The sequence below is a fragment of the Brachyistius frenatus genome, unplaced genomic scaffold (genome assembly GCF_029030835.1).
Source record: "Brachyistius frenatus isolate BFR_SWC_R1_liver_20210118 unplaced genomic scaffold, ASM2903083v1 Contig_217, whole genome shotgun sequence".
Classification (NCBI taxonomy): domain Eukaryota; kingdom Metazoa; phylum Chordata; class Actinopteri; family Embiotocidae; genus Brachyistius; species Brachyistius frenatus.
In genome coordinates, this window is record NW_027210816.1 from 130,001 (window position 1) to 149,972 (window position 19,972).

General features: G+C 44.4%; 1 protein-coding gene across 5 annotated transcripts in view; it reads right to left on the reverse strand.

Annotated features, from left to right (window-relative positions):
* fgfr3 (fibroblast growth factor receptor 3) overlaps nt 1–19,199 on the reverse strand; it is a 63,319-nt gene extending 44,120 nt beyond the window's left edge. For all 5 annotated transcript variants that reach the window (XM_069719556.1, XM_069719557.1, XM_069719555.1 and 2 more), the window contains exons 1-2: nt 18,749–19,199; nt 13,990–14,224 (exon numbers count right to left, since the gene is read on the reverse strand). In XM_069719556.1, the coding sequence (XP_069575657.1) occupies nt 13,990–14,137 (148 nt within the window). In that variant the 5' untranslated portion in view covers nt 14,138–14,224; nt 18,749–19,199. The remainder of the gene's footprint in view (nt 1–13,989; nt 14,225–18,748) is intronic.
* Nucleotides 19,200–19,972: the final 773 nt, after the last annotated feature.

Genomic DNA, 19,972 nt, shown 5'->3' on the forward strand with positions numbered 1-19,972 from the left:
ACCTGTGTCCTCAAAAAACATTTCGTCAATTGAGAGTCCTTCAAACTTCCTGGTTGATTTATGATGCCCCCGTTTCGGTGACGTCGTCTCGTTCGGGCTGCTTTACATGAAGCTGCATCGGGTTCAAACAGGCTGTCCAGGGAGAGATTACAAGACTCTCCTTCTTTAGAGGGTCTTAACAGGTACTTTTATTGAGTCTGGTAGAAACGCAGCAGCACATACCTTCTCAAACCATATCGGAGTTTAAGCTGCTTTTCAAAGTGATGGATTCCAGATGGGCATTTATCTTTATCAGGCTGCCCTTTTCCCTCCTCCTCCTCACTACACTTAGCTAATAATACAACAAGGCCAATGTTTCCAATATGTGCAGAGCGGCCAAAACCAGAAAAAAACCCTGCGACAAATGGCCTTTTTTATTACAGGTAATTAGTTGTTTGCTTCCACTACTGAACGAGAGCGGACCGGAGAGGAAATACTTTCCACATTTTTGGAGAACGTGCATGGCCTGTTGGAGTGCGTGTGAAGCTGGGAGTAGATGTTTGCAGTGTGTACGTGGGGACATGTGATCGGCATTGTATGTCTTTGTTCATCTCATTTGAAACAAAGCTGAGAATTTAGAAACATTTCCACCATCTTTTGCACAAAACAAGTTCAAAGATAAAGCTTAAAGTCGGTCTTTAAAGTGTCCTGAAAATTTACAAGAGAAACAGCTTTTCTCTTCTCTTTCCGATGTCAGTGATTCATTTATTGAGTAGAGTTTAAAGATAAAAAAAAAGTTGTTGATTCATCAATAACAAAAAAAAATTTTTTAGCTCATTTTTAAGCAAAAGAAGCGTTAATTAATAATAATAATAATAATATAAAAAAAAATCATCAAATTCATTAATACTAAACATGAGCGTTAGCTGCAACCTTATAGAAATGATATGCACAATATCACATACAATATGCAAGTTGTAAGGTCATGCAATCCTCTTTAAAAGATATTTCCTGAAGAGCTGCAGGCAGGCAGCCAGCCAGCCCGGTCCAGACCGTGATGTCCTCCACAGCAGCCCGTCTGCTCGCCGTGTCCCGCCAACACATTCTTTTACTTTTGCTTCCTATGCTGAAAAAAAAAACCGGAGCGGCTGCCAACCATTTGGCAAACCCAACACCCCGTCAGACGAGCCAGCATCACATGACCTTCAGAACAGGATCTGTGGAGGTCCCCCCCCCCTCCCCCACCAACCAACCACAACAACAACAACAACAACCACCAGCACCTCCTCTCCTCCTCCTCCTCCATAAAGAGAACACATTTCTCTTCCTCCATTTCAGAGTGAAAATCCTGCTCATCCTGGAGAAACTCCTTTTTTTTTTTTTTACCCCCCTCGTTCTTTTTTTTTTTTTTCTCTCTCTCTCTCTCTCAGTGAAAAACCTCCTAATCTCTGTTTAATATGGTTTGGCCGGATGTAAATACCTTCGGACAATGCCCTTAATCTGGGCCAGGCTGACAACCTCACACCGTCGCGGAGAGAGAGAGAGAGAGGCCTGCCAGGAGGAGATGGAGAGAGAGAGAAAAAAAAGGAGGGATGGCTCGGCGGAGATCAAGGAGGAGAGGAGAGGAGAGGGAGGAGGGAGGGTTTCCCCAGCTTGTTGCCTCCATTCTTCGCCGAGCTTTATCAAAAGAGCCCCCCCCCCAAAAAAAAAAAATCAAGTTGAAGATAGACGTTGCCTCCAAACATCCCGCCCCGGCCTGTGCCAGCCTCTCACCCTCCCTCCTCCGCCCCCCTCTGCTCAGCCACGCTAACGAGCATCGGAAGCTACTGTACATGCAGAGCATCTTGGCAGCGCCCAGTCGCCTCTGCTCCTTTCATTCCCACCCTACCACCCCTGCAGCCTCAGAATAGGGCCCGGGCTCCTCGGTCCACAGTAATTGTCATTCCAAAGACGAACTGGCCTAGTTTCAATTCAACAGACAAAGTGTAAGAAGCCTCGGCCCCCCCCCACAAAAGCCAGGATGTCTGCGGAGTGTGTGTGTGCGGCTGCTATACAACATAATCACACTTCCCTAAACAACACGGAGGAACCAATCTGATTACAAGGCGGCTTTTCGGAGCTCCGAATGTTGACGTCACAGCTTCTGATTGAGGAGGCAACTTCTCCTAATGTTCTCTGGACGGGGAGAGCGGGCGGGATATTGCAAAAATACAAAAGTCAACTGGTTTAGGGCCTCTTTGGGGAAACAGATCTGGAGGTTGGATATGTTTCGGGTACATCCAGAATTTTAACTCTGAATGATCTGAACTGATGAGGAAAAGCAGAGAGCTCGTTAAAGTTCAAAGTGATGAAGAAGTCATCGGAAACAGCTGATGGAAACTGTCTCCGAACAGCACGATGAGACGCCGGACTTTGACCTCCGCTCATCCCGACTGCGACCCTGCCCTGACCTCTCAGTGAAGCAAGTGTGTGTACCCCCCCCCCACACACACACACACACACACACTCTCTTCTGATAATCTCCAGCTGGGATGATGACCTTCCCCCACTAATAATGCCCGGTATGTTCTGGTGTCATGGTGATAGCAGCGTGTGTGTGTGTGTGTGAGGTAACAGAGACATCAGTGTCATGGTATGTGATCAATGTAAAGGCACACTTGTCTTTTGAACAGACACACACAGACACACAGTCTGGATTATTCTGCTGTGCGTTCAGAGAAGAAGTGAATGAGATAAACGTCATCTGGACTTAGTTAATTAATCTGTCGGGAGCTTTTCATCCACATTTAACATGTTTTATTCACTTTCAATAAACGCTACCAGCACAACAAACATGTTGCAGGACACTGGAGACACCAAGGTTGTGTCCTTTGTGTTCTTTTTGGGGATTTAACTATCAAAAGTTAAACATGAAACATACATTACAGGCTGATTCCCAGACTCACTGTATTTATATTAAGGCTTCCGCATACAGTTTCAGTTCAAAAGTTCAACATTTTCCCACCAGAGTTGTAAAATTATTCGACCGAATTGAATAACCAAGAGAATATGGAAATAATGACATAATGTTAGAGCCATTTCTTGGTGTCCAGCTGTTTTTCTGGGGGAAATAAGGATTGATAAAGGTGATCAGAAGCTGTGATGCTCCCCTCAATCAGAAGTGGAACTGATTGAAAATCATCAAATTGTTAAAAAAAAAAAAAAAAATATGGAAGAAAACACAACATGTCATGAAAATAAAAATCTACTTTAGATGAAAATGTATTCGGTCCGAGGAGGTGGAAGCAGTGAGAAAGGTTGTGTGTGTGTCTTTTGGTCAGGATCAGCAGGACGTAAAAGCGTTTACTGCTCTGTTTACGATGCCGTTTATTAGTGCGTCTCCCTGCAGCCGCCATGTGCTTCTGATCACCTGCAGCAGCAGCCTCAAACACTTCCTGCTGCTCGACAACCAACCACGTCGAGCTCCTGCCTGTATTCTCCTCTTCCTCTCTCGACCGTCAGTATCGACATCGCTCCCCTTTCGGGTCCTCGTCCGAACGCAGTGAAACTCTTGAATGAAGTTCTGTTAAACTGTGTTTGCTTACGGGAGCAGGAAAGCCTCTAATCCCATCATCCCTCCCTCCAGGACCGACCTCCACTCACACCCTCACAAACTGACCGGAGAGAGAAGCCTCTGTTCGGGAGACAGAACAACTGCAGCACAGTTGTCTCCAGACATCGTTACTCACACAATCATCCTGTAGGAACCAGGGTCAATGCAAAAATCGACATCCTTTCCAGCTTTTATAACTCCCTATAAACAACCTGAGGCTGACACTCCGCTGTGCCCTTCAGGTACACGGACAGCCTGTTGTCTCTTGGCAACCCCTTCAGTAACCATGGTGACAGCGCCTGCATGTGTCCCACTAACAGTCCCCAGCTCTGCCATTCATTAAAAGAGTCAATGGAGTTTTTCCTCGGTAGCACAATGCGACAGTGTAGTACTTCACACATCAAAATGTTCAATTGCTTTTCTTATTGAGGCGGCGCCAACGTGCCATCGAGCAAAGTGTTCACACTTGACTCCCAACTGTTCCAGAGAGAGACGGCTCAAAGGACGACGGTTCGAGGCCGCAGATGAACATGGGAACTGGAGGGACTGAAGAGAGGTAGTGCCTAATTAAAAAAAAATGTGTTTTTAAAACTATAGAATGATGACATCATGATATAAATGGAGAAAACCAACCAAAGAAAAGCTCAAATTTGCAATAATTGCAAGTAGAGGGAAAAAAAAAAGATTTTTTTTTTTTTCAAGCACTACCTACATCTGCTGTCGAAATAAGAGCTTTAGATGCAGTTTAATTAATGTTAATTCCACACAGCCCTACAGTATACACAAAAACAACTTGAAATGTGTATAAAACTAATTAAACATACAATAATAACAGTTTGGGAGAAAGCAGCATTTCAGTTGATCCCTTCTCCTTAGATTTAGTGTTTAGTTTTGTTCTCTATTGCTTATTTTTCAGTCTGTGTTCTCAGTTGTTGAAGTCTGACTTTATAGTTTATGTCAGTTAAGTGACATCAGAAAACCAAAGCTTCTATCAGTGTTGTTGATCTTCCTCCTTGTCAGAGAGGGAGGTCGATAAAGGTCGCTAATGACATCAGGACCCCTTAAAGAAATCGGAGGCAGGGTGACGCTCGGACGGAGCTTCTGCAAAGCTTCTGAAATAAAGCAAAGATTTAAAGGGCTATCACACAGACCGACTCTGTGATGACGATCGCCCGCTGCGTGCTGCACGAGCGACAAGGAAGAAAGTTGTCACACGAGGGGGGGGGGGGAGAAAAAAAATGCAGCCAATTACCACAATGCACCACACTCCAAATTAGCATTTCACAGGAGTTTTTGAAAGAATTTCTGACGTGGGTTATTTTAAAAACACTTAAAAAAAAAGTTGGAGTCAGCTCTACTGTCACTGCCCTGCTGTTAGCCAGCACAACAGTCTCCCCCTCTCGCTTCTTTCCAGGGAAGGAAAAGGCTTCCATTACGCTCCGCAGACGATACAAAGGTTTATTATTTTAGGTCTCCTGGCAAAATAACATAAGGGGAGAGTTGGGGGGGGGGGGGGGGTGAGAGAGGGAGACGTGGGAGGGAGTTTGGTTTCAATATGAGATGTGTCAGCTGCCCTGAATGTGAGGGAGCTTTAAACAGAAGCTCATGTGAAGGTGCGACGAGAGACGCATCAACACGCCGAGATACCGAAATAAAGAACTGCATATTGTTGTTTAGTGTATTTATTGTCATCTACAGACCATTTCTAGTGACATATTCTGAATAATAACACCACTACAGTCTTTCTTTTGTGACTTTACTGTCCTTAATTAGTCATGCCAATGCTGCAGACCTGAATTTGGGAGGATGAGGAGGAGGTTGATGATGAAGGCCCAGAGAGAGCAGATGTGTGAAAAAAAAAAAAAAAAGAGGAGGGAGGAAGAGGACAACAGAGGGAGGAAGAAGATGAAAGAGACACACATTCACGAGCGAGGAGGTGAGCACACATACCCCTACACACACACACACACACACACACACACACACACACACACACACACACACACACACACACACACACACACACACACACACACACACACACACACACACACACACGACGTTAAACAGTGTGCTGGCTCTCTGTTTCCATTCACAGAAATGTAAATGGGGTGAAGCAGAGCCAGACAGCTCTGCTTCTGGTTTAGCGGTCTGCGAGCGACGGCGACGGCGAGACAGAGCTGTGATTTAAGAGGAGGAGCAGAAGAGCACATTAAAAATGTAATTGTGAAGTTTTAATATTTATCATGAGATTTGTTGTTATATTGCAACATTGTGATGTTATATGGGCTGTATTATGTCACCGTGCCCTCGGATATGCTGGTGAGCGCGTGTACGACCTCGCCTTCATAAATATTAGGGGTATTTGGTTGTGTTTCCATAAAAGAAAAAAAAGGCCTTAAATAAATCTAATCTACACTCTTAAAAATGGATGTGTTAAATAATAACACGAGAAATATGTTGTGTTAACAATACGTAAAAGGCGTTAAACACTTCATGTGTTGGACAGTTTAACAAAATCTGTGTTATTTTCTGAATCCAGACCGAGTAGCTTGTCAGATTGTTCTGATTTAAGCTTAACTGTATATTAAGTATTATAATTATTATTAATATACTTAATATTAAGTATTAAGAAAAAAAAATTCCCCTCGGGGATTAATAAAGTAACTACCTAACCTAAATAAACTACAATAAAAAAAAAATGAAAAAAAATGAATGAAATGTCCAGTTTTTGGTCTTTTACACAATCTTACTGGCAACCCAATAGTCACCAAATCAAATATTTAATTTCATTTAACTAGGATTTGTAGTATAAATGTAGATGAGACGGTAACACACAAACACACAAACACACAACAGTAGAGCCAATCAAATTAAAGTTAATAATAAACAAAACAGAACAACAAGGAAATGGAGGGAAATAAGAACACGAGGGCAGTCGAGTGGCTGAGTGACGGGTGGGACAGAGAAGAGCCTGAATGGTCTCTGTCTTGGTCTATGTGTGTGTGTGTGTGTGTGTGTGTGTGTGTGTGTGTGTGTGTGTGTGTGTGTGTGTGTGTGTGTGTGTGTGCGTGCGTGCGCTGGACTCCTCACAGCTCAGCACACAACCTGCCATCTGTTTGCTTCTGCCAGCAACAAAATAGACTCTTCCAATGCTTCCAATGGGGTTGGCTCGAAGCAAAGACACACACACACACACACACACACTCGCATACAAACAAGTTCAAACATGCACGGTGTACAATGGCTGCATTCTGTAATCACCACAATCGAGTGAAAAAGTTCAACGAATGTCGGCCATATATCCAGACGTCAGCGGGGGAAAAAAAGTGAAAAAAAATAAAATAAAGTGACATTTTAATAAAACACTGTCGACCAGTCACTTCACTTCACAGATCATATTTTGTCAGATTCAACTGCAGCTCCAGCTGACTCCCCCCGTTCCGCCCATCCCTCCTCCTCCTCCAAGAGACGCCTTCCTGATTCCCGACACAACGAGCGTTTTTGTTCCCCTCCATGTCTGCCCTTATCTCTTAAGTATCTCAACAATTTCCTTAAGGGGAGCTTTGTAATTAAAAAGCCGCCGTATGTCAACGCCGCTGTCAGCCAGCGGGCGAAGAGCCGCGTTGAACCGCAGCCAGAGGTGGAGCGGCGGACATGTGCAGGTGTGTTTACGAGAGAGACAAGTGTGTGTGTGTTGACATCATTAGGCTAAAAAAAAAAAAAAGGCTGCTAAGAAACGCGTGGAGATTTGAAAACATTCCCCAAATAAAAGAGAGAGAAAATGAGCCGTCATATGGGAGGATTTAAAGGCTTAAAAGCGTGTTTGTCTGGGTGTCGCATCATGTCCGTGTGTGCATGAGCTTTTAAAGAAACAGACAGAAAGGAGGCAAGACGTGAGCAGAAACGCACAGACAGGTCGGCGTTTTCATCCATAATTCATCGAGCGGCGTGCAGGGAGGATTTCAAAGGGCATTAATGAGGTGCATTAATACATGTGCGGTTGTGGCCTGCAGACGAGGTTCGTACGAAGGCCGCCGTCTGACAGTGACCTACTGATCTACAGCTGCCTGCTCGGGTTTCTGAAGGCTCGTTTAACCTGAAAGAGGAGTTCACACTCTACATGTGGTCGAGAAAGAACACCTCTGATACGGGGCACTTTTTGTTTCATGGTTTATTCATTCTGACCAATTTCCCATCAGATTTGACATGGAAACCTTTAATAACATTTTGCTAAGCAACAAGTTGCTGTTTTTTTTCCCCGCTCTGCTGTGTGTTATCCTTGAAAAAACACCGCGTCTAGACAGTAGTACTCTGCAGATGCTTAATGAAAATCCCTTGAATGCGTAATGTGCTCAGAGGGGCGAGACGACACAAAGTGCAACATGTTTAAATGCCGCTGTGAATGCATCATTTATCGGAGCGCCTTCCTTAAAGATTTTCAGCGTGCAGACGGTAAATCCGGCGGAACCTGCTCACGGGAGTCGAGGAGACGTCGCTCCGCTGCGATCGCCTCGTTAATGGGACTCTTGAGTTGTCTCTAATATTTAATTCCGATCCAGAAAAGTGCCTTGAGTGTCTACTGGATTAAGCGCCTGATGGACTGAGGATAGAACCGCCACTGTTCAACAAATCGTCATACTCCAAAGCTTGTGTGGCCGCTACGCTTCCCACGCTTGGCAAAAAGATTTTCTGATAATGTTGCCAGGGAAATGAACATTCGTCCAGAGACTCCGAAATGTTGCTGCAGAAGAAGACGAAGAAGATAATGAAGAAGAAGAAGGAGAAGAAGACGATGACGAAGAAGAAGGAGAAGACGACGACGAAGAAGACAACAAAGAAGAAGAAGAAGACGACGAAGAAGAAGACAACGACGAAGAAGAAGAAGACGATGAAGAAGAAGACCACGAAGAAGACGGTGACGAAGAAGACAACGAAGAAGAAGAAGGAGAAGGAGACGACGACGAAGAAGACAACGACGAAGAAGAAGATGACGATGAAGAAGAAGACCACGAAGAAGACGATGACGAAGAAGACAACGAAGAAGGAGAAGGAGAAGAAGACAACGACGAAGAAGACGACGACAAAGAAGACAACAAAGAAGAAGAAGAAGAAGAAGAAGGAGAAGGAGAAAGAGAGGAAGAAGAAGAGGAGAAGAAGGAGACAAGGAGAAGAAGAAGAAGAAGGAGAAGAAGAGGAGAAGAAGGAGGACAAGGAGAAGGAGAAGAAGAAGGAGAAGGAGAAGAAGAGCCACTCCGAGAAAGTTGTGATGAATGAGCCATGTTAGAGCTGCACATGGAGCAGTGCTCATTTGCATAATTGGAGGATAGAAGGGGGAAGCACGTAGGGGCGGCTCAGCGGTAAATAAGACGACCGGGACACTCGAGGAAGGAACCATATAAATGCACACTGGATAAGCACGAGTGTCTCTTTGTGGGTTAAAAACAGGAGCAGCTTCATCAGCAGACGTGTTTTAGTCACCAACATTACCGTCACGTTATCACTCGAGACAAAATGCTGGGTAATGGTGCGTTCAAATACAACTGGGAAGGGGGAAAGTTGCGGCCTCAGAGAGGGAGGAATCACGTGAACGCCTCTCAAACTGGAAATTTCGCACGAGGAAAGTCGCAAAAAACAAGTCACTTAAAGTTGAATTTAAGTCATTCAGCTCTCACACATGGCTGTTACATTGTTGCCGTTAGATGTTGCCTCTTTGTTGTGGTCATGTGAGCGCTCTCAACTGGGACGTCGGATGTTACTAAATCGGAAGTTTCCCATTTCCCAGCAGCTGCCTGAACATCACCATAAGATCAGACTCCTTAAAGCATGAACTGTCAACTGGATGAGTTTATTTTAAGTAGCACTCAGGTTGACTGCAGGCAAACATGGGCTGATAAGAAGGGCTTTCCTGGTGGGAAACGAGGAGAACTAAAGCTGCGACAGAAAAAAAAAAAGATTAACCTTAAGGATCTCTAGGAGAACAGAAGAAGAGATGAAACTTGTATCCGTTTGTTTTTACACAGCAAACTTTCTCCAGAGATGAGATGAAGAACAGGGCAGCTAAAAACTAGCTGCAGGAGTTGCACTGAAACTGCTGGTTTACACACACACACACACACACACACACACACACACACACACACACACACACACACACACACACACACACACACACTACCTTCAGGACAACATAGCCACCATCAAGGGAAGTGTATGTGTGTGTTGGGGGCAGGGGGAGAGAGAGAGAGAGAGAGAGAGAACTAATTGGTTGTTTGGATGTCACACAATACTTTCGGTCTCTAAAAATGACACGTATTGCTTTCTTCCCTGAAAGGGAGGGGCAGGGTGACCACACACACCCACTCATGGTCTCTCTCACACTCACACACGCCCAAACACAAACTCCGCTATCCTTTAATTTCCGTCTCCGTTTTTTTCATCTTTTATAACCCGCCTCTGCTCCAACAGACATAACATTCGGTTCACTGCTGCAGCCTCCATGTATGCCTGCTGTCACACACACACACACACACACACACACACACACACACACACACACACACACACACACACACACACACACACACACACACACACACACACACACACACACACACACACAGAGACGCTGAAACCGAACGTGTTGAATTTGTACGTCTGCCGTTTCACAGAAAGCATCGCAGCCGAGGAGCCGCATATTTCATCTGATCTCGACGGGGTACGGGACACCAGCGGGGGGGGGCGTGTGTGTGTGGTCAGTAAACACAGACGGGAGAGGAATAACACGCACACACACACACACACACACACACAGCCTCTGCTCTTTGTCATCAGTCTCTCACATCGCTCAATTTGGCCCCTCAAACATTTTTCTTTTCACAGCGTTTAGAAATGCCACCAGCCTTTGGAGAAATAAACAAGGCGGCGCACTGAGACAACATAATGGTGGACTTAATGGAAATAGGGAATTACACTGCAGACACACGCATAGACACACACAGACCACAGTACCGCTTTACCTCACACATGCATAAATACAGACCAAGTCTGAGATTTATTCTGGACGGCTTGTTTCAGCCCCATTAGAAGACTTGTCAAAGGGTACTTCTGCTCTTTTTTTTGGGCTGTTTGCAAGGAATTCTGGGAAATAAACTCTACGTGAATCACGACATGTTTTATATTTAAAGTCTATAATCACATCCATCATGCTGCCCCGTTTTACCATCAGTAGTCGCCGTTTTTCTTCTATGACTGCTTCTTTTTCCTGTATAAAACATGCCTACGATGTTTCACAGGGGTCAGAGGTCACAGCCACTCATCATGAATATGTAACAGCTGGACCAAAACAAGTAAACCGTTTGGAAATATTAAAAGGCAACCTATTACTTTTGATCAATATTTACAGGCCAGGCTGTGAACTTTCAAGGGCGTTTTGGTCCTCATCACCTGCTCATGACTGACCCCGACACACACACACACACACACACACACACACACACACACACACACACACACACACACACACACACACACACACACACACACACACACACACACACATTAATCCGCACACACGCAAACACACACGCACGGAGAACACAAACCCAACCGACAACTTTGCAGCCCGGCGTCGTGGCGGCTGAGGGGGCAAATCGTGCCATCTGCCAGTAAACGACAGTCATTTTGCTCCCACTGCTCGTCCATCTGTGGATGTGGGGAACTCTGCTGGAGGCCAGAGGGCCGCGAGGGAGCCGAGGAGCGGGCCGGAGATACCGACCAGGCACAGAGGACGCTGCGAGGGGAAGGAGGACGCTGCGAGGACGCTGCGTGGGGAAGGACGGAGGACGCGGCGTGGGGATGGACCCGTTTTTGTCAAATCGCCATATCGTATAGAAAACTACTGCCAGATACGAGATCATAACGTGGACCCTGAAGGTGAAGATTATTATGACCAGAAAAAGCCACCAAGGATATATTTGTCTTACTTTTTAATCACACTTACCATAAATATTCATTATCTAAATCATTAAGATCTTTAAAAATCAGAGCCCAGATTATCAGAGGCAACAGATTATCAGATCAAGATGAAGAAAGATGGTAAATTAATGCAGCTACTGGGTAAAAAAAAAAAAAAAAAAAAAACTTTACCTGGATGGCAAAGTAGTAATTTTCTGAACTTATAAAAGAAGGTGTAACTACTTTAAACTAAAAGGTAAAAAAAAATGTGTTCAAAATCAGTTCCAGATTTTATGCTTTTTTTCACTCTTAGAACCTAAAATTTGGGATTTTTAATCCTGGTGCGTGAAATAAAAATGTACATGCAATATTTTAACAGGTAACAGGAGTATTTTTTGCAGTATTACTGCATATTCCCTCAATATTATTACTCAAAAGAGCACCAGAGAGAGCTAGCAGCTTCTAATAGGATTTAACCTTATTTGCCCTCATTTCCAGTCTGACTGAGCCGCAGATAAACGTTCGAATCAGCGAGGAAGCAAATGTCTGCGCGGATTTCTTTCTTCTTCTTCTTCTTTTTTTTTTTTTAATAACTTCTTTTAACCTGAACCATTATCTTTTCCTGACCTTAATCAAAGTGGGGGACACCCATGAAAGAACTTTTATATATCTGTTGCCATGAAGTAACTTCCATCACGACAAAAGGTGGAAGACCTTTTGAGGTCCTGCAGAGGCGGAAAGAAATAAGCATTCACTTCACGTCAAATGTATCATCACACCCCGACGTGACAACCATGAGCAGCTTGAAGCAGCGTCCTCCTCTGAAGGTGTGCGCTGCGGCTGCATCTGGCTGCAGGTACACGGGGATCACAGGCCGAACACCCGCCACCCGCAGGGGGTTTTAAAAAAAAAAAGAAGAAAAACACACACACTCAGCTTTTTAAGATGATGCCAAGCATGATTGGCTGTGATGGCTCCCAGCAGGGAGAGCAATCAGGCAGACAGGATCACAGAACGTCTATGGTAACATTGGGGTTTTACATGGGGGAGAGGTGGAGGGGGGGTTAGAGAGGAGGGGGAGGTTTTTTTTTTAAGTAATAGAAAGCCAAATTTACACAAAGTAATGTCATATCAGCCTAAAGCAGGTTTTTCAGTATTTTATGGAAAGTTCATGTCAGAATAAAAGATGAAGAGAACATGACAGTTGTGTTTATTGACGTGATTAACACAAAACCTTTAAAAATGTAAAAACCTATTCAGGTATTTAAATCAGAAATAAGTCAAAGTCTCTGACCTCAGTTATTTGAACGATACCCACAATATACTCCACACACACACACACACGCATAAGTTTAAAAAAAAAAAAAAAAACGTGCGAGCGCACGCACACACACACACACACACACACACACACACACACACACACACACACACACACACACACACACACACACACACACACACACACACACACACACACACACACACACACACACAGGGTATCTGAGCTTCATAAGACAGCTGTGTCCTCTCCAGAAAGCTCCTAGTCTTTCTTAATGCACTGTTGCATGTAAAGTGTGTCAAAGACTCATTTTAAATAACTCTCACATAAAACAGAAAAAAAAAAAAGGAGGGAGGGGAGAAAAAAAAACAACTCTTGGCTAACGCCTCAGAAAAAGATTACTCCGCTGTGTTAGTTTTTTTTTTGTGCGCAATATGGAGAGATTAAAGCAAACACAGTCAACGTTTACTTTGGATTGATCTTTGGCTATTTCTCTGCCTTGAGAACAAAGAGTGAAAAAAATCGTGCTAAGCTCAGCGAACCGAGAAGAGTCCAATTAAATCCTCATCGTAAAAAAAAAAATATTAACAAAAAAAAAAGGCCACATTCGCATAAACAATAAATGTGCCTTTTAAAATACGCTTTTTGAAGTGATGAACACAGGAAGAAAAAAAACGAGTGTAGTTCTGAGCAGATGTCATATTAGGAGCTTATGGAAAATGAAGCAATGAACAATTGAGGAGGAGAAAGCGAATGTGCGAGCTGAACACTGTCTTTCATGTTGTTGAACAGGCACCCTTTCAGGCTCCTTTTAAAAAAAATGTTATCCTCGTTTATGACTTAATGTGAATCCGGCTTTGGGAGGATTCTTCTGGGCTCGGGTTTTGTGTTGCTTTTTTGTGGTTTAATTGTGGGGAAATGTAAAAGTTTAGTCCGAAACCAAGTGCTAAATTCATGTGTGACACCTCATGTTTCCTTTCTTATTGTTAAAAGAAAACGCAAGGCTTTAAAAGGGACATTTCTACTCAGATTTCTTTGGGGACACAAAACTGTCCAGCAGCGATGCTTCAAAAAAATGCTGCAAGCGTTTAACTCGCGTGTTTGAACTTTTCTCCGCAATCACCAGAATATAAGGGTGCGACGTAGCAGGAATGTGCACGAGTTCGATTCCGTGTCCTACCTGTGGGCTGAGCGGTGGGCAGCCTGGCCGGCGCGACGCAGAGCGGCAGGAGGAGAGAGAGCCAAAGCGGGCACCACAGAGCCGTCATTCCTCTGGATGGAGAGGCGAGGCGCAGAGCAGCGAGGCCCGACTCCAACTCAGACAGCATCCTCCGTTCGCATGCTGTCCAGCAGAACGGCGACCACGGACGCCGCTAAGAAAGAAAGTGTCCCGACAACTCTCCCCGCCCGCCGACCTGGAAGAACAAACAGCGAGAGGGTGGGGGGGGGGGGAGGGGGGACACTCAATCAGATGAATGAGAAAGATATGCTCATCAGGAGATTCTCATTCAAAGGAGGTGAGAGAAAAACGTGCAATGAGTAAACAAATCGACACAAGACTGTAAAATGTAACGCAACACAAAAGAAGGGCCTTGGGTTGTGCGCACATGCTCCCATATTCTGACCTGACGTCACAGATTTCAGGGATTAGGGTGGAAATCCCTATTCTGAGTTGTTGTTTTTTTTTTCTCTCAGGGAACTTTCTCAGAGCACCTGATTGTTAAGATGACCAAATAAATTGGACACAAGTTTTGCACCACATCCCCGGACTGGAATACAATCTCATTAAGAAGATATCTTAATGCTATTAGTTAAAGAGAGAATATCCTGTTATTCCTTCCACAGGACTTGTTTTTCTGCTTCAGACACTTCTTCTGCATAGTTTAACGACCGATCGACACGGATGTACTAATCTTCCTGCAGGATAAGGAATGCAGAAGTCGAACAGTATCGGTTGCCCAAAGTGCCCGGCGGCTCCCGGGAGGGAGGGAGGGAGGAGAAGGGCCTACGCAGAGCACCAGGGCGGCGGCGGCGGCATGGTGCTCTGCCCTCATGTTTGCCTGAGCGGGGCGACGCTGGAATGCACAGAGGCTCACGGAGAAAAGCTCCGAGCGAAGAGCCTGGAAAAGAAAAGCACACACTCACTGCCGCTGTTAGCTTAGACTTAAGTGGGCATCGTCTCGGCTGTAAAAGGTCCAAAAACACACGCACAAAACATCTCAGGACCTTTTGCCTTGCGCACACTGAAGTGGATCTGCGCGCACACGGTCCAGAGAGAGAGAGAGAGAGAGAGAGAGAGAGAGAGAGAGAGAGAGGCAGGCTGTGTTGTCTTAAGTCTTAACAGTCCTGTTTTTCTTTCCCCTCTGCGGACCTGTGACCCGCTCCTTACTCAGCACAAACCGCGAGGCTCTCTTTGCGCAAAAAAAAAAACACCAACTAGGGAAACTTCACAAGACGCACATGAATAGATAAAGCAACACACACACAGAGAGAGAGAGAGAGAATACACTAATCTAACCACTGCCCCTGCACCTTTCATGCTGCAACATACTGCGGCCTTTTATGTGCCCTGCGTGCACTCCGGAGAGCTCTTCGTCCCTCATCCTCACCTTACAACACCAGACGCCGCCACGCTGCTGCGGTTTGTTTTCACAGCGCGATAAAGGCCTTCGCTCTGCAGGCGTGGGGGGAGGGGGGCAGCTGATTGCAAGCCGCTCTAGATCGAAACTTTTTGTTTTCTTTGGCAGAGAACAGACACACACATTAAAAAAAAACTAAAAAAAAACGCTTTTTTTTTTTTTTTTTTTTTTTTTTTTAAGGGCCAGCTGACAGAGCCTCCTAGATGGTTCTCGTCAACGCGTAGATCTGTTTGGAGAGGCAGCGTGATAGCCTGTCGAACCGTGCGAGAAGAAACTGGAAAACAATAACAGCTAGGAAATCGACTAATCCGGTGTCGGGCAGCAGTTTGGACTGCCGTGTGTACAAACTGGGAGTCTGAGGAGCAGCCAAGTGTTGCAACATGACTGATAGCGTCAAACTCTGATAAATGACGGCCCTGAGTTGGAGCGATGCCCCTTCTTCACAAAATTATAACCTCGTCTCCTCTTTTCTTATTACATGTTGGCCAAAGTGGATGAGCTGATCATTAGGAATGAACTGCAAAACCAGGGAAAACCACTTTGCTTTTTTTTTTTTTTTTTTAATTTTTAATTTTTAATTTGAGGTTGTTACGTGAAATCAGAGAAAGAAGAACGGGAGGGTTGTGCAGGATCCCACAGACCCAGCGAGGAGTTCAAAGCCTCCGGAGTGTTTTCATGCTAATATTTTCTTAAAGCATGAAAGGGAAACACAACGGCGGCTGTGAATAATACATGAACATTAATCATGCAGAACTATCTTCACATTGTAAGAGCTCAGAGGCAGAGAAGGGCTTCAGCCGGGGGTTCAAATCCCTGTCAAGCTCCCCCTCCAAACTCCCCCTACACCCTCTCACCGAGGATCAATGCGAGGCAAAGTCACATGCTAGTCACACCTCTCCGCTAGTGTCAGTAATCTTTAATTATTAAGCCGGGGAATCAACAGCCGGGTGCCGGATCGACTTTGTCATTTTGCGGGGGGGGGGGGGGGGGATTAGAGATTTTTTTTTTTTTTTTTCTGAGGGGAGGGGGGGGGAGCAGAAGTGCAAACAGCAGCTGAGCGGAGGACAGATGGGGAGAGACGAGAAAGATAGACACTAGAGTGGGGGCATTTTTCCAACATTTTCTTCTCCGACACTTCTCCGTGCCTTCAAACCCTCCCTCTCTTCACTCAAACGCACCCTGGGTGAGAGGAGATATCGATCAGCTGAGAGAGCTCTGTGCTTTAAAGCTGTCAGAGGTGCAGAGTGACTCCAGGTGGAAGGAGGTGCAGCGTCTTGTCATGTGTCCCACACACTGCAAAAAAGACCACAATACCATGCATTTGTCCTCTGAAGGAAACAGAAGGACACTTCAGTCCCTATGAGATGAAACACTGCAGCACTTAAACCAAAGAAAATCAGATGATTTAAACACTTAAAAGTGCTGAGAACATAGATAACTCTCTGAGACAATACTGTGAAGATTACAGAAGAAAATGTGGGAAATTAAATCATTACAAAACCTAAAAAGGACCCGTTTTAACTCTGATACAACCTTACAGAGCCACTGCAAACTTACTTATAATTTTGAGTGCCTGTAGGAGGTCTGTTCAGGAATAATGTGCTTTTAAAATGAATCTCTATAAAGCTTTCACTTGACAATCAGACGTATACTAGAAGAGTAAAACTCCTAAATAAGCCACATAAAGTCACCACTGCAACACAAAGGGTTTTTCCTTGTAGGAAGATGACAGTGAATGAGTGTTTATGCATGAAAGAGATGCACTTTTCTCTCAAATTACACAAGTTGAAGCCAATTAATGGACTGTTATCCTCTTTATATACAGGAAGAAGAAGTAAAAAACTGCACGCAGAGAGATGGTCTCAGGCCAATTTGGGTAATGAAAAGAGGCAATCAGACTCTCATTTGGAACCAAAATGTGTCTGAGGCTCAACTCGGATTGAAAACACAGCAAACTGGAGTGTGTGATTTCTCGGGTCAATAGATACAGTTAATTTGCAGCATTAAACAAAGTATTATTATCTTGCTTTGTGCAATACGAGTCCCAAATATCTCCTCGGTCCCGTCCCCCGTCCCCATCTCGTACAGAGTGCTATAATCTGGTCATTTTCTCCGGTTGTGACTTGACATGTTTGAGATTCAAAGCTGAGCTGAGTGGCCAAAAGAAATCATCATCTGAATCCCATTGAGGTACGTGTGTTTGAAGAAGGGGATGACTGATCTGCTGCGGAGGGGAGAGAACCGCACAGTTCGTTCATTCAATGAGAAGGAAGAAAAAAAAGAGATGTGCTGCTTTCTGGAGAAACTTCAGAGATGATCAGAGGCATTAAGGCAGAGCGGCTCTGTGAGGGAGGCTGATGGGTAATTCATATTTCAGATGGTAACCTGGGAAGACGTCACTGTTGCAGTGAGGAGAAAAGGCGTGTTCATCCCCACAAGCAGAGGATGGACAGTCAATATATTACTTTGTGACAATAATAATAACATAAAATTATTCCATATGCTTGAATCAATAACTCATCTCAAACACATCTAATGGGGATCACAAACCAAACTTGATGGGCAGATAAACGTGCGTAATTCCATTCAAACATCCTTGTTTCTGGCATATCTGCCTCATTCAAGGAATTCAATGGAAACCAAAGTGCCAGTATTTTAAAACTGGACCGCATGACGCGTTAAAATGTACTTTTAATACAGAGAAAAATTCTCTCAGCAACTTGATTTTCATTGAAAACAAGAGGAGGGACTCATCCAACTGCTAGTTCCAGAGAAAGCCATACATATTTTCCGACCCAAACGTGTAGTTATTTTCACAGCGTGCGTAATTTCACCAACAGACACGAACCTGCGCCACACACAGCGCAAACCGCATTTATGAGCTCTAATAGAAACAGTCTGGGGCAGTTGCTCCAAAACCAAAAGTGATAAAACATTTTTTTAATTTTTTTTATTTATTTTTTAAACCGCACAGTTTGCGTCCTTTTTCTCGGTTCACACCGGTACTAGGGCGCACCAATTGCGCACAGACCGGGCACGACGGAGGAGCCGTTTGTCTCTGCGCCACCTGTGCAGTGGCACGGCTGCGGGGCTGCTCACTGCAGCTCCACGCTTCACTCAACACTCTTCAGTGCAACACGGCTCCTCAGCGCGCAGACACTGGAGGCTCCAACCTGTCCGACTCGCATCTACAAGGAAGTGAAGCTCTCGTGTCTGAGAGTCTGAGGGACAGTGTTGGGTAATAATGATTATAATAGTAATAGTAATAATAATAATAATGATAATAATAATAATTCTCACCCAAAGTGTCCCGTTTTGACAGAAAATCGCAGCTTTCAGATTTCAGATGTCACCAGTCGCTCATTAGAAGAAACCCAGCGTTTATTTTCCAGTGAAGTCCACACAAAAAAAAAAATCCACAAAGCTAATTTAAAATCCTCACGTCCTGACGCAGTTTGGCGACAGTGGAAAAAAAAAAGAAGTCAGAAATCCCCCTCACGACTTGACGCCTAGAGTCTACGGTTCGGGCACCGCCGCTGCGAAACCAAAACTTCTCCCCCTAAATCCAGCTCTCCTCTCCACGCTGCCCTCCACAGTGTCCACAGTGTCCAAACCTCCACAGTGCGCTCATCGTGTCCAACGCGGAGCAGTGTGGCTGGCTGACACGGACGGGACGCGTTGAACGGAGGCTCCTCGCTTCTCTCCGGTGGCGCGGATGCCAGTTGTGTGTTTCGTCGCCACGGATCAACCAACTCGGACTGGTGGCTGAGTTCGTCTGGCTGCCTCTGAAGTACGAGTTGCAAGGTGCTGCCGTCAAGTCAGCCCGGCTGGAAAAAAAAAAAGGAGGAGGAGTTCCGTAACTGACTTTTAAAATAAAAGCTTAGGCGCGGGCTCAGTGACGCAACGCTTTTCTGGACGAATTATCAGTGTCAAATGTATTCTATGAAAATAAAGTCCACCAGAACAACTCTATCCGCACATTTTCAAGAACAGGAGAGAAGATGCATTAACCAGTTTCGAGACAGTGTGTTTGATAAAAAAGTATTTTTTTTTTTCATAATTTATTAATAATATGCCAAAGAATGAGATGTTTTGAATAATATTAAATGTTATAACCCACTGGCTGCCAAAAAACACCTGAGCCGAGCAGATTTAAATTTTGCTGAATTATTAATACTATTTGTATTCATTATAGTTCCCTTTATCGCTCACCATTGTATGATTGCCTTCCTGTTTTGTTTGTTATTTGTATAAAAGCACTTTAAAATGATATAACAAATTAATAGATTTTCAAAGGACTTTTTTTTTTTACCAACAGTAAAATGTGCTAAAACAAAAACAAAAACTATGAACCAAATAACAAATATGACCTTGAGTTCATAGTTAAATACGTTAAGTAGGTAGGTAAATAAAAAAAAGTCCGGTGGATCACAATTAAGTCATCAAAAGAATCCCCGTTTTACGACTATACAGATTATGCTTTTATTTTGAAGTCTGAACCATCACGTGTGTGTCAGTGTTCTT